We start from the raw sequence: 25,600 nt of genomic DNA on the forward strand, positions 1-25,600 counted from the left end.
TTCCTTCCTTAGGTACCTTGGTCAGAGCGGGAGAAAATGTTTTATCTCCCTTCTTTTTCTTCTTTTTGGTGCGGAACTTACGCTTGTCCTCTAGCCACTGCCTATTATCCTCATCCATACTTTCATAATGGGAGGATTCGGAGGCAGTGGCAGTTTCCTCCTTGTGGATCCTCCTGACCTCCTCATCCATCTCATCATCCCTCGGGGCCTCAGCAGCAAGACTGGGGTCCAGGACAGGGGTCACTGCGGTAGCCTGGGGCTCGCCCAGCTCCCTCTCCTGTCTGCGCTTGTCTAGACACCTCAGATGGACAGGTATCTTTTTATTGCTTTTCCTCCTTGGCCCTTCAGCTCTCTCACCCCTGCTAGTCCCTTCCCCAGGAGAATCAGCCTCACGGCTTTCTCCCACTGGGGTAACGACTGCATTAGCGAAGGAGCGAGGACAATGGCTGAATGGGTGACCTAAGTCACCACACAGGTGGCACCTAATCTCCACACAAGATGCAGCAAGAAGGCCAATATCCCCACACAATGCACATTTCTGCACAGTGCAGTTTGCACTGAAGTGTGTGGGGTCGCCGCACTTGTGACAGAGCTTCGGTTGCCCCTGGTGGAAGACCTGGATACGATCCCTACTCAGGAAGGCAGATGATGGAATGTGGGCAACTGTACCACCTGAACGCATAAGTTTTACCATAAACATCCAGGCCCCTGACCAGATACCATACTCATCGCAGTTTTTCTTTGGCGTTTCCACCACTTCTCCATATCTGCCAAGCCACGTCATGATGTCATAACAAGAAAGCGACTCGTTACAAGTCATCACGGTCACTTTCTTGACTTGATTTTGGCGAGACACTGCCTGGATGGCAAAGTCTCGCCAGCCGGGCTTATTTTTTGCCAACTCATAATTCGACCAGAAGAGCTCAAGCCCCTCTGGCCGAACAAAGCTGACATCAAACTCAGGCGTGGAATAGGGATGTATCAAGGTGAAGATGTCAATAGCCTTGAAGCCCATCTTCAGCAGGAGCTCCACAACCTTAGACCTTGGAGGACACGCATCACTGCCCCTCCACTGAAGACGGACCGCATTCCTACGCACACTACCTGGCCCGGCTGTTGGAAGGGACCACACTGTTTTTCCCCCATTTTGCTCTCGGAAGGCCCCAAGGCCATGCCTCTCTATCCAGAAGGATAGATCAACCTCTCGACCCTCTACCATCAGTGATCTCTCCCCCTTCTTTAGAGCCTCCAGGAGACGCCGCTGCAACATGCCGTCCCCAGAGGCCGGAGATGAGGAGGATGCCCTATTTCCCCCGGAGGTGACAGCGGCATAACTACTAACGGGTACTGTCACCACCGGGGGGCAACCGGACCAGTGACCACATCAACACCAACAGTATTACTATTACCCACCTCCATAATGCCCTCACTCTCCACCAAACCAGCAACCACACCACTAGACAAAGAAATTTCCTCATCAACACCTCCCACCACATTCTCTCCTGCAGGACCAGTGACAACAGGGGGTGACATTTTGACCTCCGCATCATCAGGCACAAGGGGCTCAGTCTCCTCCTCAGAACTGGAGGCGACCTCTCTTACGGGTGCCCTCCACATCATCAGTTGGTAATTTCCGTTGCTTCACTAGGCGCCGTTGATCTTTTGCCGCCGTGAGGCGCCGCTGATCCTTCATATCAAGATCTTGCTAACCAGCCTGAACAGCCCCCTCACACTGCAGCAGCTTCTCAACTAAGTGATCAGCGGCAACAGCATTCAGGGGCACCGAGACTTCCAAAGCTGCCCCCGACACTGGGCCGCTCCCCCCTCCCACTGAGGAGCGCACCACAGCATCATGGCCTAAATGTATGCCCGCCGCTGGGCCGCCATCACTGTCCAGCCTCTCGGCTGATGCACCCGCTGCTACGTCCCCGCTACAAGCAGAGACGGAGCTCTGCGCCTCACTCACTACCGTGCTCTGTACTCTCCCCGCTCCTTTGCACCGGATCCACAGCAGAACCCGGGCTGGGCTGGGCAACGGGGCTTATACAGCAAGCTGACCCTGCAGCTGACTCAGGGGGTAGAGGGAGGGGGAATATACGTAACTCACCACTTCCTGGAGCTTTGGCTTGGTCTTCTTTGCCTTAGTTTTCTGGCCCCCAGGTGCCTCCTTTGATAAATCGTCACCAAGATGGAAATTCTTAAGTCACACTGGGGACTCCAGGAGCTTGATCTCCACCATTAGCGCCCCTCCCTGGCCGCTGTTGTCGCTGTTCTCCCCAGAGCCAGCAGAACTGCGACCAGATGCCAATGTCCAGCATTGAGCTCGCTGCACGTGGCCTGTGGGTGACTTTGCAGGCTGCCAGGTTGGGCTATCTGCTGGTCATCATCATCATCATCCACCTGGCTCTCAGGCTGCAGCCTCATCTGCCTTTGCTCTCTGTTATCAGCCATTTCTCTAAATCTGTCCTCATTCATCAGTTTTTCTTTAATTGGGCCACTTTTCTCTCTTAGGAATGCTTTCCTCACCTCCAGCTCATTAATATCCAGCTTCAGTTGCTTTACCTCCGCCTGGAGTTGGGTCTTCCTGGGTCTGGAGGAACCTGCAGCTTTGGGGCTTGAGCAGCGTAGCTCCTCCCGGAGCCTCCTGATGGTCTTGCTCGCCTCTTCATACTCACGGATGTGGCTCATGACCCGGGAGGAATAGGTGGAAACAGACTCCTTTACTTTCTGCAGCCCCCAGCCTTCTTCAGTGAGGTCGGCCTTACCTCCGTGAGCACTCAGCTTTCCTCCGGAAGGACCGCCATCTTGCACACTGCTAGCAGGCTTCTCCTCCATGTTGGAAGCCTTACGGCTTCTCTGGGTCTCTGCGGACCTGGGGGAAGTAGGACCCACATTGCTGCGACTCCTAGTGGAGCATCTCACCCCTGTGTCCTCTGATGTGCAGGCCGGTTGCTGGTTTCTTCTGCTCCCCGCCGGCCTGGTCCGGGAAACAGAAGCCTGGGACTTGGCTCCTTCACTCATCCCAGGAAAGCCACTCCTCCCTGGGTAGGAGAGAGAGCAGGTCCCTGGGTGGAGAGGTGTTGATTCTCTGGAGCTCAGGAACACACAGGAGGATCAGTGTCGACCGCACCCACAATCACCACAATGAGCAGCAGCTGAACAGAGCTACACTCACTATTCTGCTGGTGCAGTCACTGTGTACATACATTACATTACTGATCCTGAATTACATCCTGTATTATACTCCAGAGCTGCACTCACTATTCTGCTGGTGCAGTCACTGTGTACATACATTACATTACTTATCCTGTACCGATCCTGAGTTACATCCTGTATTATACCCCAGAGCTGCACTCATTATTCTGCTGGTGCAGTCACTGTGTACATACATTACATTACTGATCCTGAGTTACATCCTGTATTATACTCCAGAGATGCGCTCACTATTCTGCTGGTGCAGTCACTGTGTACATACATTACATTACTTATCCTGTACTGATCCTGAGTTGCATCTTGTATTATACCCCAGAGCTGCACTCACTATTCTGCTGATGCAGTCACTCTGTACATACATTGCATTACTGATCCTGAGTTACATCCTGTATTACTCCAGAGCTGCGCTCACTATTCTGCTGGTGCAGTCACTGTGTACATACATTACATTACTGATCCTGAGTTACATCCTGTATTATACCCCAGAGCTGCACTCACTATTCTGCTTGTGGAGTCACTGTGTACATACATTATATTACTGATCCTGAGTTATCTCCTATATTATACCCCAGAGCTGCACTCACTATTTTGCTGGTGCAGTCACTGTGTACATACATTACATTACTGATCCTGAGTTACATCCTGTATTACACTCCAGAGCTGCACTCACTATTCTGCTGGTGCTGTCACTGTGTACATACATTACATTACTGATCCTGAGTTACATCCTGTATTATCCTCCAGAGCTGCACTAACTATTCTGCTAGTGCAGTCACTGTGTACATACATATCATTACTGATCCTAAGTTACATCCTGTATAATACTTCAGAGTTGCACTCATTATTCTGCTGGTGCAGTCACTGTGTACATACATTACATTACTTATCCTGTACTGATCCTGAGTTACATCCTGTATTATACCCCAGAGCTGCACTCACTATTCTGCTGGTGCAGTCACTGTGTACATACATTACATTACTGATCCTGAGTTACATCCTGTATTATACTCCAGAGCTGCGCTCACTATTCTGCTGATGCAGTCACTGTGTACATACATTACATTACTTATCCTGTACTGATCCTGAGTTACATCCTGTATTATACCCTAGAGCTGCACTCACTATTCTGCTGGTGCTGTCACTGTGTACATACATTACATTTCTGATCCTGAGTTAAATCGTGTATTATCCTCCAGAGCTGCACTCACTATTCTGCTGGTGCAGTCACTGTGTACATACATAACATTACTGATCCTGAGCTACATCCTGTATTATACCCCAGAGCTGTACTCACTATTCTGCTGGTGCAGTCACTGTGTACATACATTACATTACTGATCCTGAGTTACATCCTGTATTATACTCCAGAGCTGCGCTCACTATTCTGCTGGTGCAGTCACTGTGTACATACATTACATTAATTATCCTGTACTGATCCTGAGTTACATCCTGTATTATACCCCAGAGCTGCACTCACTATTCTGCTTGTGGAGTCACTGTGTACACACATTACATTACTGATCCTGAGTTACATGCTGTATTATACTCAAGAGCTGCACTCACTATTCTGCTGGTGCCCTCACTGTGTACATACATTACATTACTGATCCTGTACTGATGCTGAGTTACATCCTGTATTTTACCCCAGAGCTGCACTCACTATTCTGCTTGTGGAGTCACTGTGTACATACATTACATTACTGATCCTGAGTTACATGCTGTATTATACTCCAGAGCTGCACTCACTATTCTGCTGGTGCCGTCACTGTGTACATACATTACATTACTGATCCTGTACTGATCCTGAGTTACATCCTGTATTATACCCCAGAGCTGCACTCACTATTCTGCTGGTGCAGTCACTGTGTACATACATTACATTACTGATCCTGAGTTACATCCTGTATTATGCCCCAGAGCTGCACTCACTATTCTGCTGGTGCAATCACTGTGTACATACATTACATTACTGATCCTGAGTTACATCCTGTATTATACCCCAGAGCTGCACTCACTATTCTGCTGGTGCAGTCACTGTGTACATACATTACATTACTGATCCTGAGTTACATCCTGTATTATACCCCAGAGCTGCACTCACTATTCTGCTGGTGCAGTCACTGTGTACATACATTACATTACTGATCCTGAGTTACATCCTGTGTTATACCCCAGAGCTGCACTCACTATTCTGATTGTAGTTACTGTGTACATACATTACATTATAGTCAGGGTGATTCAGAGTTTCTCATTGTACTATAATCCAGCACTGCATTAACAACTCTGCTGATTGGTAATAAAATAGTCATCAAGTTCTGTCTTTGGCAAGTGCATCATTTTCTGTGAGAGCATTTCATGTGGTTGGTCATTGTATTGCATCTAACAATTACTTAATCTATCCAGGCTAATACAATGGAAACTAACAATTGTAATGACTTCTCCATTTTTACAATTTAGTGCGTAGCGATGATATATTTCATCCTGATTCTGCTGTATTCTGTAGCTCCATATTGTACACAATGTAGCTTTCATGTCTACGTCACTTATACACAATATTTGTAGCTGTGTTTCCTTTTGGATTTTGCCTTATTATATGTGTGCTTGTATAATAGTCTTCTATATTTTGTAATAACACCGGATTACAAATTGGAGCAATTTACAGCTAGGCATGGACGTTATTCCGACATCATCTGTAGATTTAGAAAGAAAACAAGAAAACTGATGTTCAGGAGAATAAAAAGTAACTAGAATGATTCTCTTACAAAGCTATGGCATCAACTTTCTATGAAATATTTCACTTATCAAGATATCACTTATTATTAATAGCGGTGACGCTGTGGCAGCATGGGCTGAACGTGCACAGTGCTGTGCTTACAAGATCTTTCCTCGGGAGCTTGCAAGCACTGCCTCTGGGCATCTTGAGTCCAGATAGTGTAAAGTCAAAGCTGTCCCATAAAAACACATTGGAGAGGGCACAGCACGCAGACAAGCAGCAAATGTTGCAGCTGGCCTAAACTGGCAATCAAGTAGGGATGACTCCCTCCAGGAACCAGGATGGTGAAAGCAAAGAAACATAGTACTTTTGTCGAAAAAAGATTAGACTGGCCCAAAAGAAGATGGGACTCGATCCAGAGATTTTTAGCCATTGTGGTAGATCGACTCACTCGGCTACTTAACGAGGCAGTCACAGAAATTCTTTCCTTTTAAATTTCAATTGGTTTATTACAACAGGCTTCATAAACCAGTGCAAACATTATAGATCGACATTAGTGATGAGCAAGTATACTCATTGCTCGAGTTTTCCCGAGCATGCTCGGGTGTCGTCCGAGTATTTTTGCATGCTCGGAGATTTAGTTTCTGTCAACGCAGCTGCATGAATTGTGGCTGAATACGTGTGAGGAATGTCTGTTTGTTAGGGAATCTCCATATGTGTTCAGGCTGTCCAGCAGCCGCAAATCATGCAGCTGAGACGACGAAAACTATATCTCCGAGCACACCAAAATAATCGGAGGACACCCGAGCATGCTCAGGAAAACCCGAGCAACGAGTATACTCGCTCATCACTAATAGACATATTCCATCTTCTTGACATATATACAAGATAGCACTCACTATAGTCCTTATAAACTGTGGGGATCTGCCCACACTGGAATCAAGTTTGGGCTGTTTACCAAGAACGCAGCTCTGCAGCTCAGCTCTCCTCTGGTGAGCACAGACCACTGAATGAGCTCAAAGCCACCACATGTACCTTCTGGACAACATCCTGGGGTGGAGATATTGTGAACAGCCTCCCAACAACTCTTCAGATGTTCACTAAAAAACAGCCCTTAAAATGGCCGATTAACGTCTCTCAGCACTTGGTGTGCTGAAGCATTTTCCCAGATTCATATCACTGAAGTTAACAACCTCATTGACACATATCGCCTCCAGTAATTTACCAGTGACCTTGTCACGCTATGTAGTGTTAACTTCTTTATGTCTTAAGTCGTAAAAGTACTTTACAGGGGTGCTTGATAAAGGTCTCGTCACTGCAATTTTGGTGTTTCTGGGAAGTCCAGCCATAGACTTTATATTCAGAAACTCAAAGATTTTGTTTAAATGTTGATGATTTTCTATCCTTAAATCCAATGGTCTACAATAAAAAATGACAGAAATTGTGTGGTGCCAATCTGGAGCCAGAAAAGAAAATCCCTGAAAACCAAGCTCTTTTACCTGACTTTCAGTGTCATCTACCTTAGAAGAGTTTTACCAGAAAGGGCATATAGACAGAATAAATGATAAAAATGGAATCACTTGGGTCTGTATGATCAGTGGAACCAGGGTTCCAAAAGGCCATTTTCATCTTCTTTTCTTGTTGATGTGAGGAGTTTGAGTGGAGTAATGGTAATGCAGGTGACTTGCCTCATTCAATAAAAAAAACATGTATAACCCTTAGGCCAGGTTCACATAGCGTTACTGCAGTCTGTTCAACGCATAGCATTGACGGACTGCATTAACGCTACTCACATAACGCGGTCACGTTATGTGAGCCCGTTAGCGCAGATGCTTCATTTGCGCCAGCAGTGACGGACCCCTGGATGCTGCAGCCCGCGTCTGAGGGTCCGTCACAGAATGACGGCACATCGCTAGCACATGCCGATTTATGGCAAGCACTACCCATGTGCTCCTAATAGAAGTGAATGGCAGCATTAATGGATTGCGTTACATCGCATTATGCCACAGTGTAACGCAACGGACTGTTTTAACGCAGTGTGACCCCGGCCTTAGATAGCAAATGTAGTAGTAGTAGTAAATATAGTAGATAGTAATATGATACCATATTGCCCATTTGTCAAAAAAATTATACTCTGCCCTGAAAGTAATCCTTATATTTAGCATAAACGGATCACTTTGTGGTACCATGCCCAAGGTTCAGGTCAACGGGTCCATGGTCAAAGTCAATAGACTACTGCCGTTTCCAAGAGCTGCAAGAATTTCTTTACCTTCTGGGATCCAAAGGCTTGGCACTAAAGTTGAGTGTCTTTGGTCGGATCGGGTTTCATGAAATAAAATTTGTTTCAGATGAAACTGGTCCGACTAGGGCAAAAAAAGTCGGAGTTTCGTCCGAAACCCGACCCCAATGCAAGTCAATGGGGAATTAAAGTTGGCATTGAGTGGATGAATGTCATCTGATCAATGCCGACTTTTATTTCCCATTGACTTGCATTGGGGTCGGGTTTCGGGCGAAACTCAGAATTTTTTTGCCCTAGTCGGACCAGTTTCATCTGAAGCAAATTTTGTTTCATGAAACCCGATCTGACTAAAGTCGCTCAACTCTAGTTTTAATATTAGACAGGTAATTATCCCAATAGGTACACCTTGTCATGGTGGGATGGCTTTTATGCTTTTGTTTATCAAAATAGTGTTACCTATATCACCTATGTTAATTACATTTACTATTACTGTTTACCTATTAACTTACTATAAGGTATATGCTCAATTTGCTTTTTTTTATTAGATTCTATCAGTGAAATGACAATAGTGGAAAAGTGCTCTTCTCATTGCATGTGTACTAACTTATGCTCCGGCTCAAATCTATACAATGGAAACAGTAGGTTTTCCAAAGATAAATATCAGTGCTTTCTCTCTTGACAGATGATATTGGGCACCAATTGTTACTGTATAGTGCCAACAGAAGTCTACATTTCAGAACTTGTAGAACTATATACAGTATGACGGCCAATCAAAAAGCTAGAGAAAACTTTTCTGTCATCTTTTCAGACTTTCATTTTATGATGCTATCAGAGAAGAAAAAGTCCAAGACTTTGAGAAACAATTAAGCCACAAGTGAAGTTGTGAGCTTCAGCGGAGAAGAACTCAAGTGCTGAATCTCTTCTAACACTTTAAAAAGATGTGTTTATTATATCTTAATTAGAGATGAGCCAAAAGTTTTACCATAACCAGGTTCCCCGCATCATGTTCCCACATGCTTTATGCTTCCATTAGCCCTCTGCATCTGTACTGTTATACACTTAACATTATGGCTGGTCCATACAATCAGGGCAATTGTTACCACCCAACTTTCATGTCTACCTCTTTCCTCATAGACTGTAAGCTTGCGAGCAGGGCCCTCTTTCCTCTTGGTATTTGTTATAATCTATGCGATTATTGTTATGCTGTAATGTCTATTGTCTGTACAAGTCCCCTCTGAAATGTAAAGTGCAGCGGAATATGTCGGCGCTATAGAAATAACATTTATTATTATTAGATGAGCAAATTTGTTTAGTTTTTTGTCCCCGAATCTGATTTTGACATATTCATGACATATTCAAATGCTGTTCATGTCGAATGTATGTTTGATGATTGGTTCCAAATATATTCTGTAATTTCTACTCTCATTGACTCTATTGAAGTTCGGTTGTGTTCGTCGAATATTGCAAAAACAATATTTGATGCCAATGTTTTTCGGAACCGAATCCAAACAAATTCTCTCATCTCCTCATAACCTAGAACACTGATTTGAATCTGGAAGGTGGTCGTTCACAACAATCTGCAGTGATCATCTCTTGTCTGGTCAAAAACGTTCCAAAACAAAAATATCCCAATTTACTTTCTGGAGGTATAACTTTGATGGAATCGCACTCTTCCACCTACTAGGATAGTGGAATACTTCTAATCAACATCGATAGCACTGACCAATTTACAAGGTAATGATGACTGGACTCAAATTTGACTTTTCCTAACAGGCTCGTTCATTCTCTGCACCTTTTTCCTTCTCTGACAGTTTTCAACATAAAAGATCTTGAACAGCTTTTATGTTTTATCTGTCTTTGGCACAGATCTGTGAATAAATGGAGGATGGAGGTGGGGTGTAAATATCAGTCGAGCACTCCTCGTATTAAGCTTTTATAGAAAAGCTCTAGTCTGCCATTAGGAGAGGAGCTGACTAAAGTGGACCAATTTAAGAATTTAATCAGCAGGCTTAATCCACTGTCATATAGAGAAATATTCTTTATCTCTCCATATGAGGTATCGTAGAAGGGTTTTTAGTGTCGTTTTAAGATCCGAGCTCAAAATGGAGCTGAGCACCAGGCTATTAAAAACCACTTACGTTACCTTAATTTACAGTGAACCTAACACCTTCTTAAACATCAAGAATCGAAGAGTAAGCAAACTTTACAAGCTTAACATCCCACATCGATGTGTTTTTTTTTTATTTACAAGATTCGAGTCATGAATGCTCCGGCAGACCCTACCTCCAAGTAAATTCTTGGCAATTATCATTTCAACTCGGTATTAAACCGGGAGGGTGGCCCGCTACATTACACAACAGATGTTAAGTGACATTAAAGTTAATGTTTTCAGCCGGAATCTTCCGACTGCAAAATTCCATGAAGAGACACCAGCCAAGCACATGGCATTAAGAAGGCGATACAGTTTGAAAATAGCAAATGCATACATTAAGCTAGAACGAGTACACAGCAGTAGTTGTGGAAACAAAGACATCGGTGATTCTCGGGCTTAGGTTATCATGGTAATTTTACTGTAAAAAATGAAAGAAAACTTTAAATTTAGCCAAGAAGGAATATAAAGCTTTAAAGGTACTGTCACACTTAGCAATGTACCAGCGATTCCGACCAGCGATATGACGCGGTCAGGATCGCTGGTACATTGCTAAGTGGTCGCTAGTGAGCTGCCACACAGGCAGATCTCACCAGCGACATTGCAGGGGTCGGGGGTCACTACTTACCTGTCAGACGAGGCGATCCTGACGTCCTCAAGCCCGCATCCACGCGTTGCTCGTCGTCACAGCAGGAAGCCCAGCAGGAAGCTGACGATGAGAAACGGTCCAGGACGTTCTCGCGCGATCATCGATAACCAGCGGGGGAGCGGTCGGAGGTAAGTGTCAGACATAGCGATATCGCTGCTGCGTCACAAAAACCAATGATGTTCTAGCGATATTGCTAGCGATATCGCTTAGTGTGACAGGCCCTTAAGGCTCAAAGACAGTTTTCAAGGTGGACCAGAATCTTTTACTTCTAACCAAATAAAGTGTCACGAAAGAGCTCACCCCCCCTATGTGCAGTTTTTCGATAAGAACTAACAAAAATAAGGAAGAGAGATCAGAAAACTCCTGTGTTGCCTACTCGGGGTCTAAACATTATCCTTCCTTTCTAATCACCTTACACTGTCTGCATGTTTATATTTAGTCGTTAATGTAAGTGTCAATTAACACTTATAAGATTTGATTTCTCCGCACTCACAGAACCAGAGAAGCTTTATCAGTGGGGTTGCGCTGACTCATAACAAGTACAGTATTCAACCACCTGCCTGGATAATGTTCCAAACATCTTGTTGCTGTTCACTAACTCTTATGTTCTGCTTCTTCAGGTTGTTACATTAAATTATCATTTATATTACTCTTTTTTTGTCTTTTTTACTAAATCGGATAAATGGTAAGACAAAAGAGAAGCTAAAACACAACATGTGATAAAGTCACAGTTCACATTTTATGATGGGAGACAAAATATTGTCATTTTGTATTTTCTTTTTTATTCATTTATTTATGATTGTATGTTCCAATGTGTCTGACATCTCTGACTGCATTTTAAAGTAACTCAAGCACCTCACTACAAAATGTTAAAACTTGATCTGGTTTCAATTTATAAGTAATTATTTAAATAATAATAATAATAATAATAATAATAATAATAATAATGCTGTAGATAAACCTCCAGTCTGACCTGAAAGATAAGAAAAATAAGTTTTCTTATACTCACTCGGGGGTGGTCCGATGCGGTCCGGTCCCATGGGTGCCAACCTCCTGCTTGCTTCATCGCTCTCAGGCATCGTGCTTCTGTGCAGGTGTAATTCTCTGCCCTGTTGAGGGCAGAGCAAAGTATTGCAGTGCTCAGGCGCTTGGCCTCTCTGACCTTTCCCAATGCCTGTGCACTGCAGTACTTTGCTCTGCCCAGGGAAGAGAAGTGTGCCTGCACAGGAGAGAGATGGCAGGAAGCGATGATGCAAGCAGAAGGACGGCGTCGCAAGAAGATGGGAGGTGCCAGACTCGGACCTGCAAAACCCAGGTCGAAACGTGTAGATCTGTGTTTTCATGCAGCGTTGCCAGACATTATGTGCCTGAGAATATTTTAATGACATTTTGATAATAAATGTTGGTTTTTAACCGTCACCTGACATCCCTGAATCCTTCCATTTTTGTACTGATATTCTAGTGTAGAGTTTCTCCATCAAGTGGCAGTGGGAATGGGAACAGCTGTGTGCCTTTTTCTTTTATGCTCTTAAGTCTTACTCTAGGGTATTTGTTACCCTTAGTGACGATTAAAGATGTAAACCCACTTACTATTATAGACAAGGTGGTATACAGTAAGTAATCTAGTATTTTACTGTGTTTGGTATAACTTAGAGTATTTGTTGCTCCCCAAATAAAAACTTATTAAATTAGCCAGAACTGAATTACATTGACTAAGGCCAACATAACATTTCATGTTTTTTTCAACCCTACGTGCTCCTCGGTGCATCCAACTTCAGATATTAGAATATACGGTCCTACTCTATCTGCTTAACTACAGTGCCCAGCAGCATTTGCTTCTGCTCAGTGCTACAGACCCCCCCTCCCTTTCATGTGTGCTCTTGACAAACCCCAACTTTATGAGTTGTCAAGCTAATCTAAGTGTGAAATTTACCTTACGAATCTTTGCTCCTGTACAGTTCCATACCTAACAAATTTTATCTTTTAACATCTACAAGATTTCTCCCGCGCATCCCACCTGCTCTGGAACTCTCTACCACAACATATCAGACTCTCGCCTACCATGGAAACCTTCAAAAAGAACCTAAAGACCTACCTCTTCCGACAAGCCTGTAACCTGCAGTAACCACCGATCCACCAAACCGCTGCACGACCAGCTCTACCCTCGCCTACTGTATCCTCACCCATCCTATTGTAGATTGTGAGCCCTCGCGGGCAGAGTCCTCTCTCATCCTGTACCAGTCGTGACTTGTATTGTTTAAGACTACTGTAAATGTATGTATTATGCATACCCCTCCTCACATGTAAAGCGCCATGGAATAAATGGCGCGATTATAATAAATAATAATAATCTACATCAGTATAATTGCCTCGTGGCTTTACATCCTTAGCTGGTCACAGCAGAGCACAACAATTCTGCAATCCTCCACATAAGCAGTGCAGAGCTGTGTTTATTGGCTGCTGCTGATAGTTTGCGTTGTTAAACTGCAAATCTCTCTCTTTTGATGCGCACAGCAGGAGAAAATCCTTTGTCATAAGCATGAAGAGAGCTTCATTTGAAGTTTTGCATCACTGATTTCTCATCAGCAAGTAAGAATTACAGTTAGCGTAAATTAATCTTAGCTCTGGTTCACAATGCCCCCTCCTGAGGTACATTTCTCCTATCAGCCCCTCTATATAGAGCCCCATCATACACTACATTCTTTTCTGCAATATGTATTACCTTTCTGCCCCTGTACACAGAGCCTCTCTCACAGTATATCACTCTTCTCAGTGTTTGGCATACATCTAGTCCTTCATTAGATTGCTCCTCGTAGCTACCTGTACACATGCACAACATCCTAGTACGGCTTCTCTGCACAGTAATGAAGGTGACTCCGAGGCTCTTGGTGATATCATCCATCACAGAAAACCACAATTTTCCTTGAAGCCAGCTGAGACACCACTGCGCATGATCTACTATGAAATGAAACTTCTAAAGGGCAGTTTCAAATACCGGTACCACTGATGAATAAATTAAGCCTGGTGGGTCATCCTTTGGAGGAGAGTGGGAGTGAACATTAAGTGCAAAAGTAGAAAGATTTTAAAAAATTTAAAGGACCATTTTTAAAGGACCACATTGTGATTTTGGGAATAGCTCTTTAATAAGAGTTTTCTTAGATCTTCTCAAGAAGTCTTACCTGATCAGCAACAGCACGTGCCAGCTTGTCCATTCTGGAGCCTGCTTCTGCAATTTTCTTGGCCGCGTTAATCACATCAGATGTGTTCTTTAGTGGACCTTTCCCTCTACAAAAGAAAATAGTGTAATTGCAATTCAATTAAATGACTGAAATAACCACCCGGACTGAACTACCTTGATCACTGATTTTTTTTTCTACCCTTTTTACCATTAATTAAATGATTTGTAATTTACTATGAGTTCACCTTCTAAAGCCGTGCTGAATAAAGGAAGGCGTGTGCCAACTTCCGCTCTTATCTAAAGTTTCACGCCAGCAGTTTAGTTTGATGGCTTCTTCAAGCTCATGAATTATATTTAATAGTATGTACATTTTTAAGTGCTCATTAAGAAGACAGCTCTGCTTGAATATCAAATTTTTGAATAGACATTCATGGGCCAAAACTTGATGCTTAGACTGCTGGGTTGAATGCACGTTTTGGCAAATTGCCTCAAATCAATGGTGACTGTCATCAGCAACTCAGGTAAGACATGGATAATATTAATTTGCATCAATGATCTGCTATGATTTAGGAGATGTGCATTCTTGTATATCTTTATTGACCCAATCAGACAATTTAAAAGCAGTGGCAATTTGAAGGCTATGTAAGGCACAACTTGCGTTTCACCATATTGTTTGAGAACAGGAAGGAAAAAATGGCGATCTGAAGGCGCATTACCATTCCTTTTGTTGATCAATCTAGACAACATCCCTCTAGAACATTGGGCAATATATACTGTTCCCACTCTTCTGTGAATAAAACATCCTGGGGAAAAACTAATGTAAAAGGCATCTTCAGTCCCCTAGGAATAATATTTTCTTTCAGATAATTGTTTAAAAATGCCAGATCAAGAGCATGGCGAGTTTCAATTTTACATTGATCTTCTAACAATATAAATTAATCCATAATAAAGGAAATTTCCTCTACCGTCAGTGGTATTTTATCTAGCAACTTCATGTAGGAAAGGGTATTAGGAGTCTGGACCCTTCATAAAAATTGATTGACGCATTATTACTTCAGTACTTTTGTTTTTAGTGGCAGGGAAAGATCTAGTTAGTTTGGATCTATTTGATATCCAAAAATAAAACACTATAGAAAATGCTAAACATTAGAGATATCAAATAATTCTATCAATTAACTCCCTGAAATGTTCCATACAAAAGAATCCATTTTACATGTGTTCACACAGGAAAAGGATTTGCCAGGGGAAATGCAGAGTGATAATGTAAACTCCCCATTAAGTATTACTTGCCTAACCCAGGAAGAAGTGCAGAACCGCCTTAGTAAGATTAAAATTGACAAATCACCAGGCCCTGATGGCATTCACCCTCGGGTATTAAGGGAGTTAAGTAATGTGATAGACAGGTCTCTATTCCTTATATTTAAAGACTCTATAGAAACAGGGTCTGTTCCTTTTGATTGGCGGCAAGCAAATGTGGTACCAATATTCAAAAAGGGGTGTAAAAGGGAACCTGGAAATTATAGGCCGGTAAGCTTAACATCTGTTGTGGGTAAAATTTTTGAAGGGTTTCTCAGGGATACCATTATGGAATATCTCAATGTTAATAAATGTTTAACTCCATATCAACATGGATTTATGAAGGATCGCTCCTGTCAAACTAACCTGATCAGCTTCTATGAGGATGTAAGCTCTCAAATGGACCAAGGAGAATCATTGGATGTCATTTATCTCGACTTCTCTAAAGCATTTGACACTGTCCCACATAAAAGATTGGTAAGTAAAATGAGAAAGCTTGGGCTAGGGGAAAATGTGTGTAGATGGGTAGGTGGCTGGCTTAGTGATAGAAAACAAAGAGTGGTTATTAATGGGGCATACTCAGATTGGGCCAGGGTTGCTAGTGGGGGACCACAGGGTTCTGTATTGGGCCCCCTACTATTTAATATATTTATTAATGATCTAGTGGATGGCTTACACAGTAAAATATCAGTATTTGCAGATGATACAAAACTATGTAAGGTAGTTAACACAAAGGAGGACAGTTTGCAACTACAGACAGATTTGAGTAAATTGGAGAATTGGGCTGAAAAATGGCAAATGAGGTTTAACACAGATAAGTGTAAGGTTATGCACATGGGAAGGAGAAACAGATGCTACAATTACTTACTAAATGGGAAACTGCTGGGGAAATCAGACATGGAAAAAGACTTAGGCATCTTAGTCAATAAGAAGCTAAATTGGAGTGCCCTGTGTCAGGCAGCTGCCACCAAAGCAAATAGGGTCATGGGATGCATTAGAAGAGGTCTGGGGACACGAGATGAAAACATAATTCTCCCTCTGTACAAATCACTCGTCAGACCACACTTGGAGTATTGTGTGCAATTTTGGACGCCGGTGCTCAAGAAAGACATTACTGAACTTGTAAGGGTTCAAAGGCGGGCTTCTAAAATGATAAATGGAGTTGGTTCACTACAATACCCAGAAAGGTTATCAAAATTAGGTCTATTTACTCTAGAAAAGAGAAGACTTAGGGGAGACTTAATATATATGTACAAGTATATCAGAGGGCAATACAGAGATCTCTCCAATGAACTGTTTGTACCAAGGACTGTGACAAGAACAAGGGGGCATTCTCTTCGTTTGGATGAAAGACAATTTCTGCACCAGCATAGAAGAGGGTTCTTCACGGTAAGAGCAGTGAGGCTCTGGAATTCTCTTCCTGAGGAAGTGGTGATGGCCAACTCACTGAATGAATTTAAGAAAGGAATGGATGATTCTCTTGTGAGTAACAGTAAAGAAGGTTACGAATAACATAATATTATAGGTAGATGGTTGACCCAGCTTAGGGGAAGGAATTTTTTTCCCTATGGAGAAAATTGGCTTCTACTCTGTGGGTTTTTTGCCTTCTCCAGGATCAACAATGCAGAACAGCTGCACTAAAAATAGGCTGAACTAGATGGACATAAGGTCTTCCTTCAGCCTTCAAAACTATGTTACTATGTTACATCTTGTAACCCAGGATTGACAAGAAACTTTGATAACAAACTGAGCTTTGTTGGTATTTCTCAACAAAATATAAAGTGATTTATTTGGAAACAATGTTTTTTCGAGCTCTTTGTGGTACAGAACGTTCCTACTTCATCAAACCACTTGTGCCAATTACAGAGGAAAACAAGTACTTGTACCAGGTCAGCGGTACATAATTATGGTACACCTCTCTCTTTGAATTTTACATTAAGTGCTTATGCTGGATTTAGTTGCACTGTTTTTTGGACATATTTGCATTATGATTAATTTTCACTCTTTCTGGGAAAAATGTTGTACACCCACATTCTATCCACTTCTAGTTTTTATGTAGCGGAACAGTGCTTTTATCTAGTCTCTTTGGCACTCAATAGATGGTGATCTTAGTTAATTTTTTAACCTACACATTAAAATTTACTTTGGTGGCCTTCATCTTTGTGCTGGATTATACCACTACAAATTTCCATTCCGGGATAGAACTAATAGACTCTTTTGATGCATAGCATAACTTGGAGCCTGGTTACTTCTTATTTTGTTTTAACATTGTAGCTATGGAGAGAAGAGGAAAAAATCCAGAAAATGCAAAAAATGTTCTTGCAAAAAGTATGTATGAAGTACTAAGACCTAGTAGCATGAAACGCGTAGTCAAAGTGTCTTTCCCCTTTGTTCCTCTGGTTTTATTTTTATCTCTGGTTTTCATGTATTAAAATTACCAGTTGCTGTATTTTTTCTTCCCTCCATGGCTCCCATTGCCAAGGAAATGGCCTGAAGTTTCCTTCACCACATCCATATCCATAAATCTTCTTTACCAGTAATCAGATGTTGGTCTTTCTTCATTTTATTAACATTGTAGCTCCAAAAAGTGATCTTTCACAAAATGGTTTGCAATGCCCAAGCATTAAAGATCAGAACTAGGGATGAGCGAGTAGTGAAATACTCGGATTTGCTGTACTCGTTACGAGTACCTCCTAATATTCAAGTACTGGTAATGAGTAGCGAGTCCAATGTAAGTCTATGGGAAATGCAAATAATGGGCTGTGCAGGACTGTACTGGGCTGTGCGGGACTGTGCTGGACTGAGCGGGACTGTGCTGGACTGTGCAGGACTGTGCTGGGCTGTGCAGGACTGTGCCAGGCTGTGCGGGACTGTGCTTCACTGTGCGGGGCTGTGCTGGCTGTGCGGGACTTTGCAGGCTGTGTGGGACTGTGCTGGACTGTGTGGGACTGTGCTGGCTGTGGGGACTGTGCGGGACTGTACCGGGCTGTGCGGGACTGTGCGGGCTGTGCAGGACTGTGCAGGCTGTGTGGGACTGTGCTGGACTGTGTGGGACTGTGCAGGCTGTGGGGACTGTGCTTGCCTGTGCGGGACTGTGCGGGACTGTGCTGGCTGTGCGGGACTGTGCAGGCTGTGCGGGACTGTGCTGGCTGTGCGGGACTGTGCAGGCTGTGCGGGACTGTGCTGGACTGTGCGGAACTGTGCTGGCTATGGGGACTGTGCTGGACTGTGCGGAACTGTGCCGGGCTGTGCGGGACTGTACTGACTGTGCAGAACTGTGCCAGGCTGTGCGGGACTGTGCCGGGCAGTGTGGGACTGCGCAGGCTGGGCTGGACTGTGCTGGACTGTGCTGGACTGTGCGGGACTGTGCTGGACTGTGCGGGGACTGTTCTGGGCTGTGCGGGACTGTGCTGGACTGTGTGGGGACTGTTCTGGGCTGTGCGGGCTGTGTCGAATATTGCGAGCCGAGTAGTGAAAAACTCGCTAGGATTCGAGTACCGCAAGTACCGCATTACTCGCTGAGTACCGAATCCTAACGTATATACTCGCTCATCCCTAATCAGAACCATCCTGAGCTAAACCTTTAGCCATCTACCTTTTATTCACATGGGTTCCATAGAAACAAAATTTTGTGCATTTATGATGTTTACACCCAAAAATTATATACTGTAGATCATTATTTGCAGACTATATACAATGTGAAAAATAAAAAACAAAACTTCTGAAACACTTCTATTTAACAAATTGAAAATACTTGAGCCCCTGGGCAGAACAGCAATCATTGGGAATAGTCTAGAGGTCCCAAAACACTTAACATGGTTGGCCAATCCCATTAAACTCAGAGGCTTAACAAAATTTAAACAAATGCAATCATCCAGCTTCATACAAGGTCTCCTCTGAGGAAGCAATGTGCGAAACGCATGTCGGGGTGTGGGTACTTGGATATTGGTTTAGGTAAATATTAATTTTCTATTATATTTAAAATGATCAGAAATTATATAATATTTATTTGATATTTGTATTTCATATATTAACCCCTTCACGACCCAGCCTATTTTGACCTTAATGACCTTTCCATTTTTTGCAATACTGACCAGTGTCCCTTTATGAGGTAATAACTCAGGAACGCTTCAATGGATCCTAGGGATTCTGAGATTTGTTTTTTCGTGACATATTGGGCTTCATGTTAGTGGTAAATTTAGGTCAATAATTTTTGAGCTTATTTGTGAAAAAAATCTGAAATTTGGCAAAATTTTGAAAATTTTGCAATTTTCAAATTTGGAGTTTTTATTCTGTTAAACCAGAGAGTTATGTGGCACAAAATAGTTAATAAATAACATTTCCCACATTCCTACTTTACCTCAACACAATTTTATTAGGAAGTTATAAGCGTTAAAAGTTGACCAGCGATTTCTCATTTTTACAACAAAATTTACAAAACCATTTGTTTAGGGACCACCTCACATTTGAAGCCACTTTGAGGGGTCTATATGGCAGAAAATACCCACAAGTGACACCATTCTAAAAACTGCACCCCTCAAGCTACTCAAAACTATATTCAAGAAGATTATTAACCCTTCAGGTGCTTCACAGGAACTAAAGCAATGTGGAAGGAAAAAATGGTCATTTTAATTTTTCCAACAAAAATGTTCTTTTAGCATCAATTTTTCATTTTCTCATGGACAACAGGATAAAATTGATCCTAAAATTTGTTGGGCAATTCCTTCTGAGCACACCCATACCTCATATGTCATCATAAATCACTGTTTGGGCACACGGCAGGGCTCGGAAGGGAAGGAGAGCCATTTGACTTTTTGAATGGAAAGTTAGCTCTAATAGTTAGCGGACACTATGTCGCATATGGAGAGTGCCTGTGTGCCTAAACATTGGAGCTCCTCCACAAGTGACCCCACTTTGGAAACTAGACCCTCCTAGGAAATTATCTAGATGTGTTGTGAGAACTTTGAACCCCCAAGTGTTTCACTAAAGTTTATAGTGCAGAGACATGAAAATAAAAAATCAGTTTTTGTCCACAAAAAATATTTTTAGCCCGCAATGTTTTATTTTCACAAGGGTAACAAGAGAAATTGGACCCCAAAAGTTGTTGTCCAATTTGTCCTGAGTACCCTCATACTCCAAATGTGGGGGGAACCACAGTTTGGGCACACATCAGGGCTCAAAAGGGAAGTAGTGCTGGTTTGGAATGGTCGGCGGGCGTCATGATGCGTTTACAGAGCCCTTGATGTGCCTAAACAGTAGAAACCCCCCACAAGGGACACCATTTTGGAAACTAGACCCTCCAAGTAGCTTATCTAGATGTGTGGTGAGCATTTTGAACCCCTAAGTGCTTCACAGAAGTTTATAACGCAGAGCCGTGAAAATAAAAAAAATCATATTTTTCCCACAAAAATGATTTTTAGCCTGCAATGTTTTATTTTCACGAGGGTAACACGAGAAATAGGACCCCAAAAGTTGTTGTCCAATTTGTCCTGAGTACCCTAGTACCCCAAACGTGGAGGGAACATTGTTTGGGCACACATCAGGGCTCGAAAGGAAAGCAGTGCTAGATTGAAATGTAGACTTGATTGAATGGTCTGCGGGCAACATGTTGGGTTTGCAGAGCCCCTGATGTGCCTAAACAGTAGAAACCCTCCACAAGTAACCCTATTTTGGAAAATAGACCCCCAAGGAGCTTATCTAGATCTGCGGTGAGCACTTTGAACCCCTAAGTGCGTCACAGAAGTTTATAACGCATAGCTATGAAAATAAAAAATCATTTCTTTCCACAAAAATCATTTTTTAGCCCCCATTTTTGTATTTTCCCAAGGGTAACAGGAGAAATTAGACCTCCAACATTGTTGTGCAATTTTTCCTGAGTACGCTGATGCCCCATATATTGAGGTAAACCACTGTTTGGACACACGTCTGGGCTCGGAAGGGAGGGAGCACCATTTGACTTTTTGAACGCAAAATTGTCTGGGATCAATGGTGGCTCCATGTCGCGTTTGGAGAGCCCCAGATGTGCCTAAACAGTGGAAACCCCTCAATTCTAACTCCAACCCTAACCCCAACACACCCAAAACCCTAATTCCAACCCTAACCATAACCCTAACCACAACCCTAACCCCTGTTATGATTGGGTCACCGAGGAGGAAAGCAAGACCAAGCTAAGCCACAGAAAACTAGAGAGGTTGGTAACTAAGTGGATTGCAGACCCTTGATCGTATCCACACAAATAGCAGCAGCCGTGGAGCGTACCTACGATGATTCTAGATGCCTCAACACAGCCGGAGAACTAAATAAGCCTAAAGCAAGAAAGGGGAACTCTAAACTGCCCCAGAGCAGACCCCAAAGGAATAGATAGCCCCCAAACATATATTGTCGGTGAGACAAGATGAAAACATAAACGCAGGTAGGAAAATAGGCTGAGCAAATGATGGGGCCCACACTAACTAGACAGGACAGGAAAGGAAAGACACTCTGCAATCACGCAAAAACCCTGCAAAAAATGTCCAACACGTCTGATAGAAAAATACTGAAGTCACTCGACTTCGCCCACTATATCAGCACTCTGGCATATTCTGAAAGCAGAGCAAAAAGAGGCCAATCTAATAAGGGACAAAAACAAACGGGCACAAGCAGTAACATAAGGATGGAAATTCAGCACAGCCCCAGCTGGGGCTGGCTGACCGCACAAAACTGAATAGACAAAACCAAATCAAATGTGAACAATAGCAAAAGAACACTTAGCTTGAGCATGCAGGGACTGAGCTGGAAACTAAGACCTCAGGGGGCAGGAAAAAATCACCAGCAGGGATAGAGTGAGTCAGCTGTCTTAAATCCAGTCAAAAACTCCAGATGTCCAATCGTCCTCCTCATTATCAGGTGGCAGGCCTCTGTTAATTAGATCAGCTCCATTACCTCCTGTAACCACCAGAGGGAGCCTGGAAAGAGAACTCGAGGACCCCTCTGTCAATATAACCAGCTCCACTACCTTAACTAGTAAGCAGAGCTAGGCCAGAAAGTGAATTCACAACACACACCCCTAACTCTAATCCCAACCCTAACTATAACCCTAACCACAAGCCTAACCCTAATCCAACCCTAACCCCAACACACCCCTAATTCTAACCCCAACCCTAACCCTAATTTCAACCTCAACCCTAATTCCAACCCTAACTATAATTCCAGCCCTAACCTCAACCCTAACCCTAATTCCAACCCTAACCCTAATTCCAACCATAACCCTAATGGAAAAATGAAAATATTTACATTTTTTCATCCATAGAAGAAAAGGACTGCACTCACTGGGCTAGTGAAGAAAAACTTGCTGCTTTATTGGCACATGTGAGACATGTTGGCCAGGGGGGTGAGAGCAGGAGTGAACAGGGAGCTGACAGCGGCAGTTGTGCGCTAAACGAGCTCTTCAATTACCTTGTTTAGCATGAAACAGCCATTGTCAGCTCCCTGTTCACTCCTGCTCTCACTCCCCTGGCCAACATGTCTCACATGTGCCAATAAAGCAGCAAGTTTTTCTTCACTAGCCCAGTGAGTGTGGTCCTTCTTTTCTTCTATGGACTATAGATATTGCTGTGGTTTCCTAAGGACGAGCACCCATGGCTCAAGGCAAGCTGGCAGTATGACAGCCGAACACAGTTCAGACCAACAACGATAATAGTGGTGCCACCCATGTTTTCTTTTATACACTGCTTATAATTACATTTTTTATTTTCTTATTTTTCTCTATCTAAGGGGGTGATAAAGGGTGGACTTATTTATTATTTTTCTATTTTGATCACACTGATAGGGTCTATTACAGTGATCAAAATGTACCTGGAATGAATGGAATCTGCTGAGTGCCAGCCGGCAGATCTCACCAGGCACACTGAGCATGTGCCTGCCATTTTTTAACAGGAAGGAAGATGGTGGCACCCATGGGGGAAGGCTTGGAGACTGTGGGACACCAGGAGTGACACCGAGAGGTACTGCGGGGTGGAATCGTACGGCGGGGGGAGCAGAGGGCAGAAGAGGGGAGTGGATGACAGGAGGGGAGGAAATTCTGATGGCGGTGGCAGATTGCAGCCGTCAGTCAGTGGCGGGGGCAGATGGCGGCCTCCATGGCTGGATTGTAATATTTCACCAAGTTTCATTGGTGAAATATTACAGTTGCTCTGACTGGCTGTTTCACTTTCAACAGCCAATCAGAGCAATCGTAGCCACGGGGGGGCAAAGCCACCCCTCTGGAGTCAAGTACAGGTCCTCCTGTACCCTGCAGGTCAGGTGACATTTCAGTGACCCCGGTCACCTGACCCGCAGAAACGCAATCTCGCCATGATGCCACATAAGCGTCACAGGTCGGATTTGCAGCGACTTTCATGACGCATATGTGGTGTCACAGCTTGGGGAAGGGTTAAGGATCATACTTTTAACTTTCCATAATTAAGTTCAAGATAATTCATACACTTGCACATTTCTTTATATGAAGTTTTTCTCTTGTCTAATTATGTCTATGTAAAGCTTATCTGTATGGTTTATTAAATTCTCTTTTTATTAATCTTTATATTAATTATATAATTATTATTACTACCATTATATCCCAATCTCATAATAACTGCTTAACATGCTTACCATTTCCCTGAAATTTGTATAAATATTTTAACACATTAAAAAATGTGTATTTTAAGCAATTTAATAAATACTGTAATATATTTTAATTTTCTATCATAGCATGGTATTTTTGTCTTGTAGGGCTTATGATTGATTTACAAACACACTCTTATTATTATTACTTGTCTGAATCAGTAATCTTTCTTCATAAGAGACAAGAAAGTTAGCTAATAGGGATGAGCGAGCACTAAAAGGCTCAGATGCTTGTTACTCGAACAGAGCAATTCCTAATGCTCAGATGCTCGTTTCGAGTAACGGCTAAAATGGGAGTGTGATGGTGTGATATGTTATGTGGATATCATTTTTTATATATTCCTATTTTTAACAATTCCTGTTATTTTCATAGTGTTTTTCTTATTACATTGTAAGTCTACAGCCTCACTGTATCGGTCTCTTGATGACCCCCCTGTAGTGCATTAATCCCTAAGGCCCTTTGTTCTCCTCTGGGAGGCCTGGAAACCACCCCCAATTTGTTTGACTTTCCCTGGACAAGGAAGGGGGTCGGGGGAGAACAGGAGCTGGGCAAGTCAGTTCCAGTGTGGACAGGATCGTGTAAAGACTGCATTTCAGAGAGAAGGACCCATTTTATCCTCTGGTGCTGGAGTTTTGGAACCTCGCTTCCCTGGACATTTTATCCTGATACTGGACTGCATTCTTATTCTGGACTATCCTATCCTTTGTGTGGTGTACTGAATATGGACCTTTTCATATTTTTGCCTGAATAAAGGTCTTGGAATTGTTCACTCTTCGCTTGCTCTGTTGATTGTGTGATACCAGAGAAGGACCCTGTGACAACTGGTGGCAGCAGTGGGATCAACAGAGCGTAACCCAATGGAGAACCACCCACAGAGTGAGTACAGAAATTGGACTGTATGCAGTTTACAGGAGAGAGCCAGAGACCTGGGCATGAACTACCAGGGACTGACTAAAAAGGCCTTAATTGATCTACTGGTGGACGCTAGCCCGGCCACTTCCTCCCAGATGTCTGAAGGACGAGCACTGGAGACAGGGATCCCCTTCCAGAAAAGCCAGTGGTTGGTGTGGTACGAAGAAGAGATGGTGGTTCTGGGCCCCGACGTCTCTCAGGAATACAAGGAGGAGGCTGCCCGCCGGGCACAGCGGGGACAGGAAGCAATGGAGCTTGAAAAAGTGAGTAACGCAATGTGGAGTGTAACCCCAACAATCCGGGAGCCTGTACGGATCACCCAGACAGAGTTTAAGCCATTTGATGAGGCTTCCAGAGATGTGGAGGGGTTCTTCAAGGACTTTGAGCAGCAGTGTGCTGTGATGAAGGTGCCCCACTCTAGCTGGATGCGTTTGTTAGTGGGGCTCCTGAACAGAAGCATGGCGGAGGCTTACCAAACCATTGATGCACTGCGGAATCGGGATTATAACATTGTAAAGCAGACTATCCTGGATTACCATGCTACCACCCCAGCATATAGGGCCAAGTTCCGAGACCTCCCATGCACCACGGGGGGATCGTTTAGGATGTA

At 43.3% G+C, this 25,600-nt stretch overlaps 1 protein-coding gene across 2 annotated transcripts in view; it reads right to left on the minus strand.

Annotated features, from left to right (window-relative positions):
• Window positions 1-25,600, minus strand: part of CTNNA2 (catenin alpha 2) — a 918,592-nt gene that overhangs the window by 247,172 nt on the left and 645,820 nt on the right. For both annotated transcript variants that reach the window (XM_073586716.1, XM_073586715.1), the window contains exon 9: window positions 14,143-14,248. In XM_073586716.1, coding sequence (XP_073442817.1) covers window positions 14,143-14,248 — 106 coding nt within the window. The remainder of the gene's footprint in view (window positions 1-14,142; window positions 14,249-25,600) is intronic.

The sequence above is a fragment of the Dendrobates tinctorius genome, unplaced genomic scaffold (assembly GCF_039654945.1).
Source record: "Dendrobates tinctorius isolate UK_male_01 unplaced genomic scaffold, ASM3965494v1 ptg000095l, whole genome shotgun sequence".
Taxonomy (NCBI): Eukaryota; Metazoa; Chordata; class Amphibia; order Anura; family Dendrobatidae; genus Dendrobates; species Dendrobates tinctorius.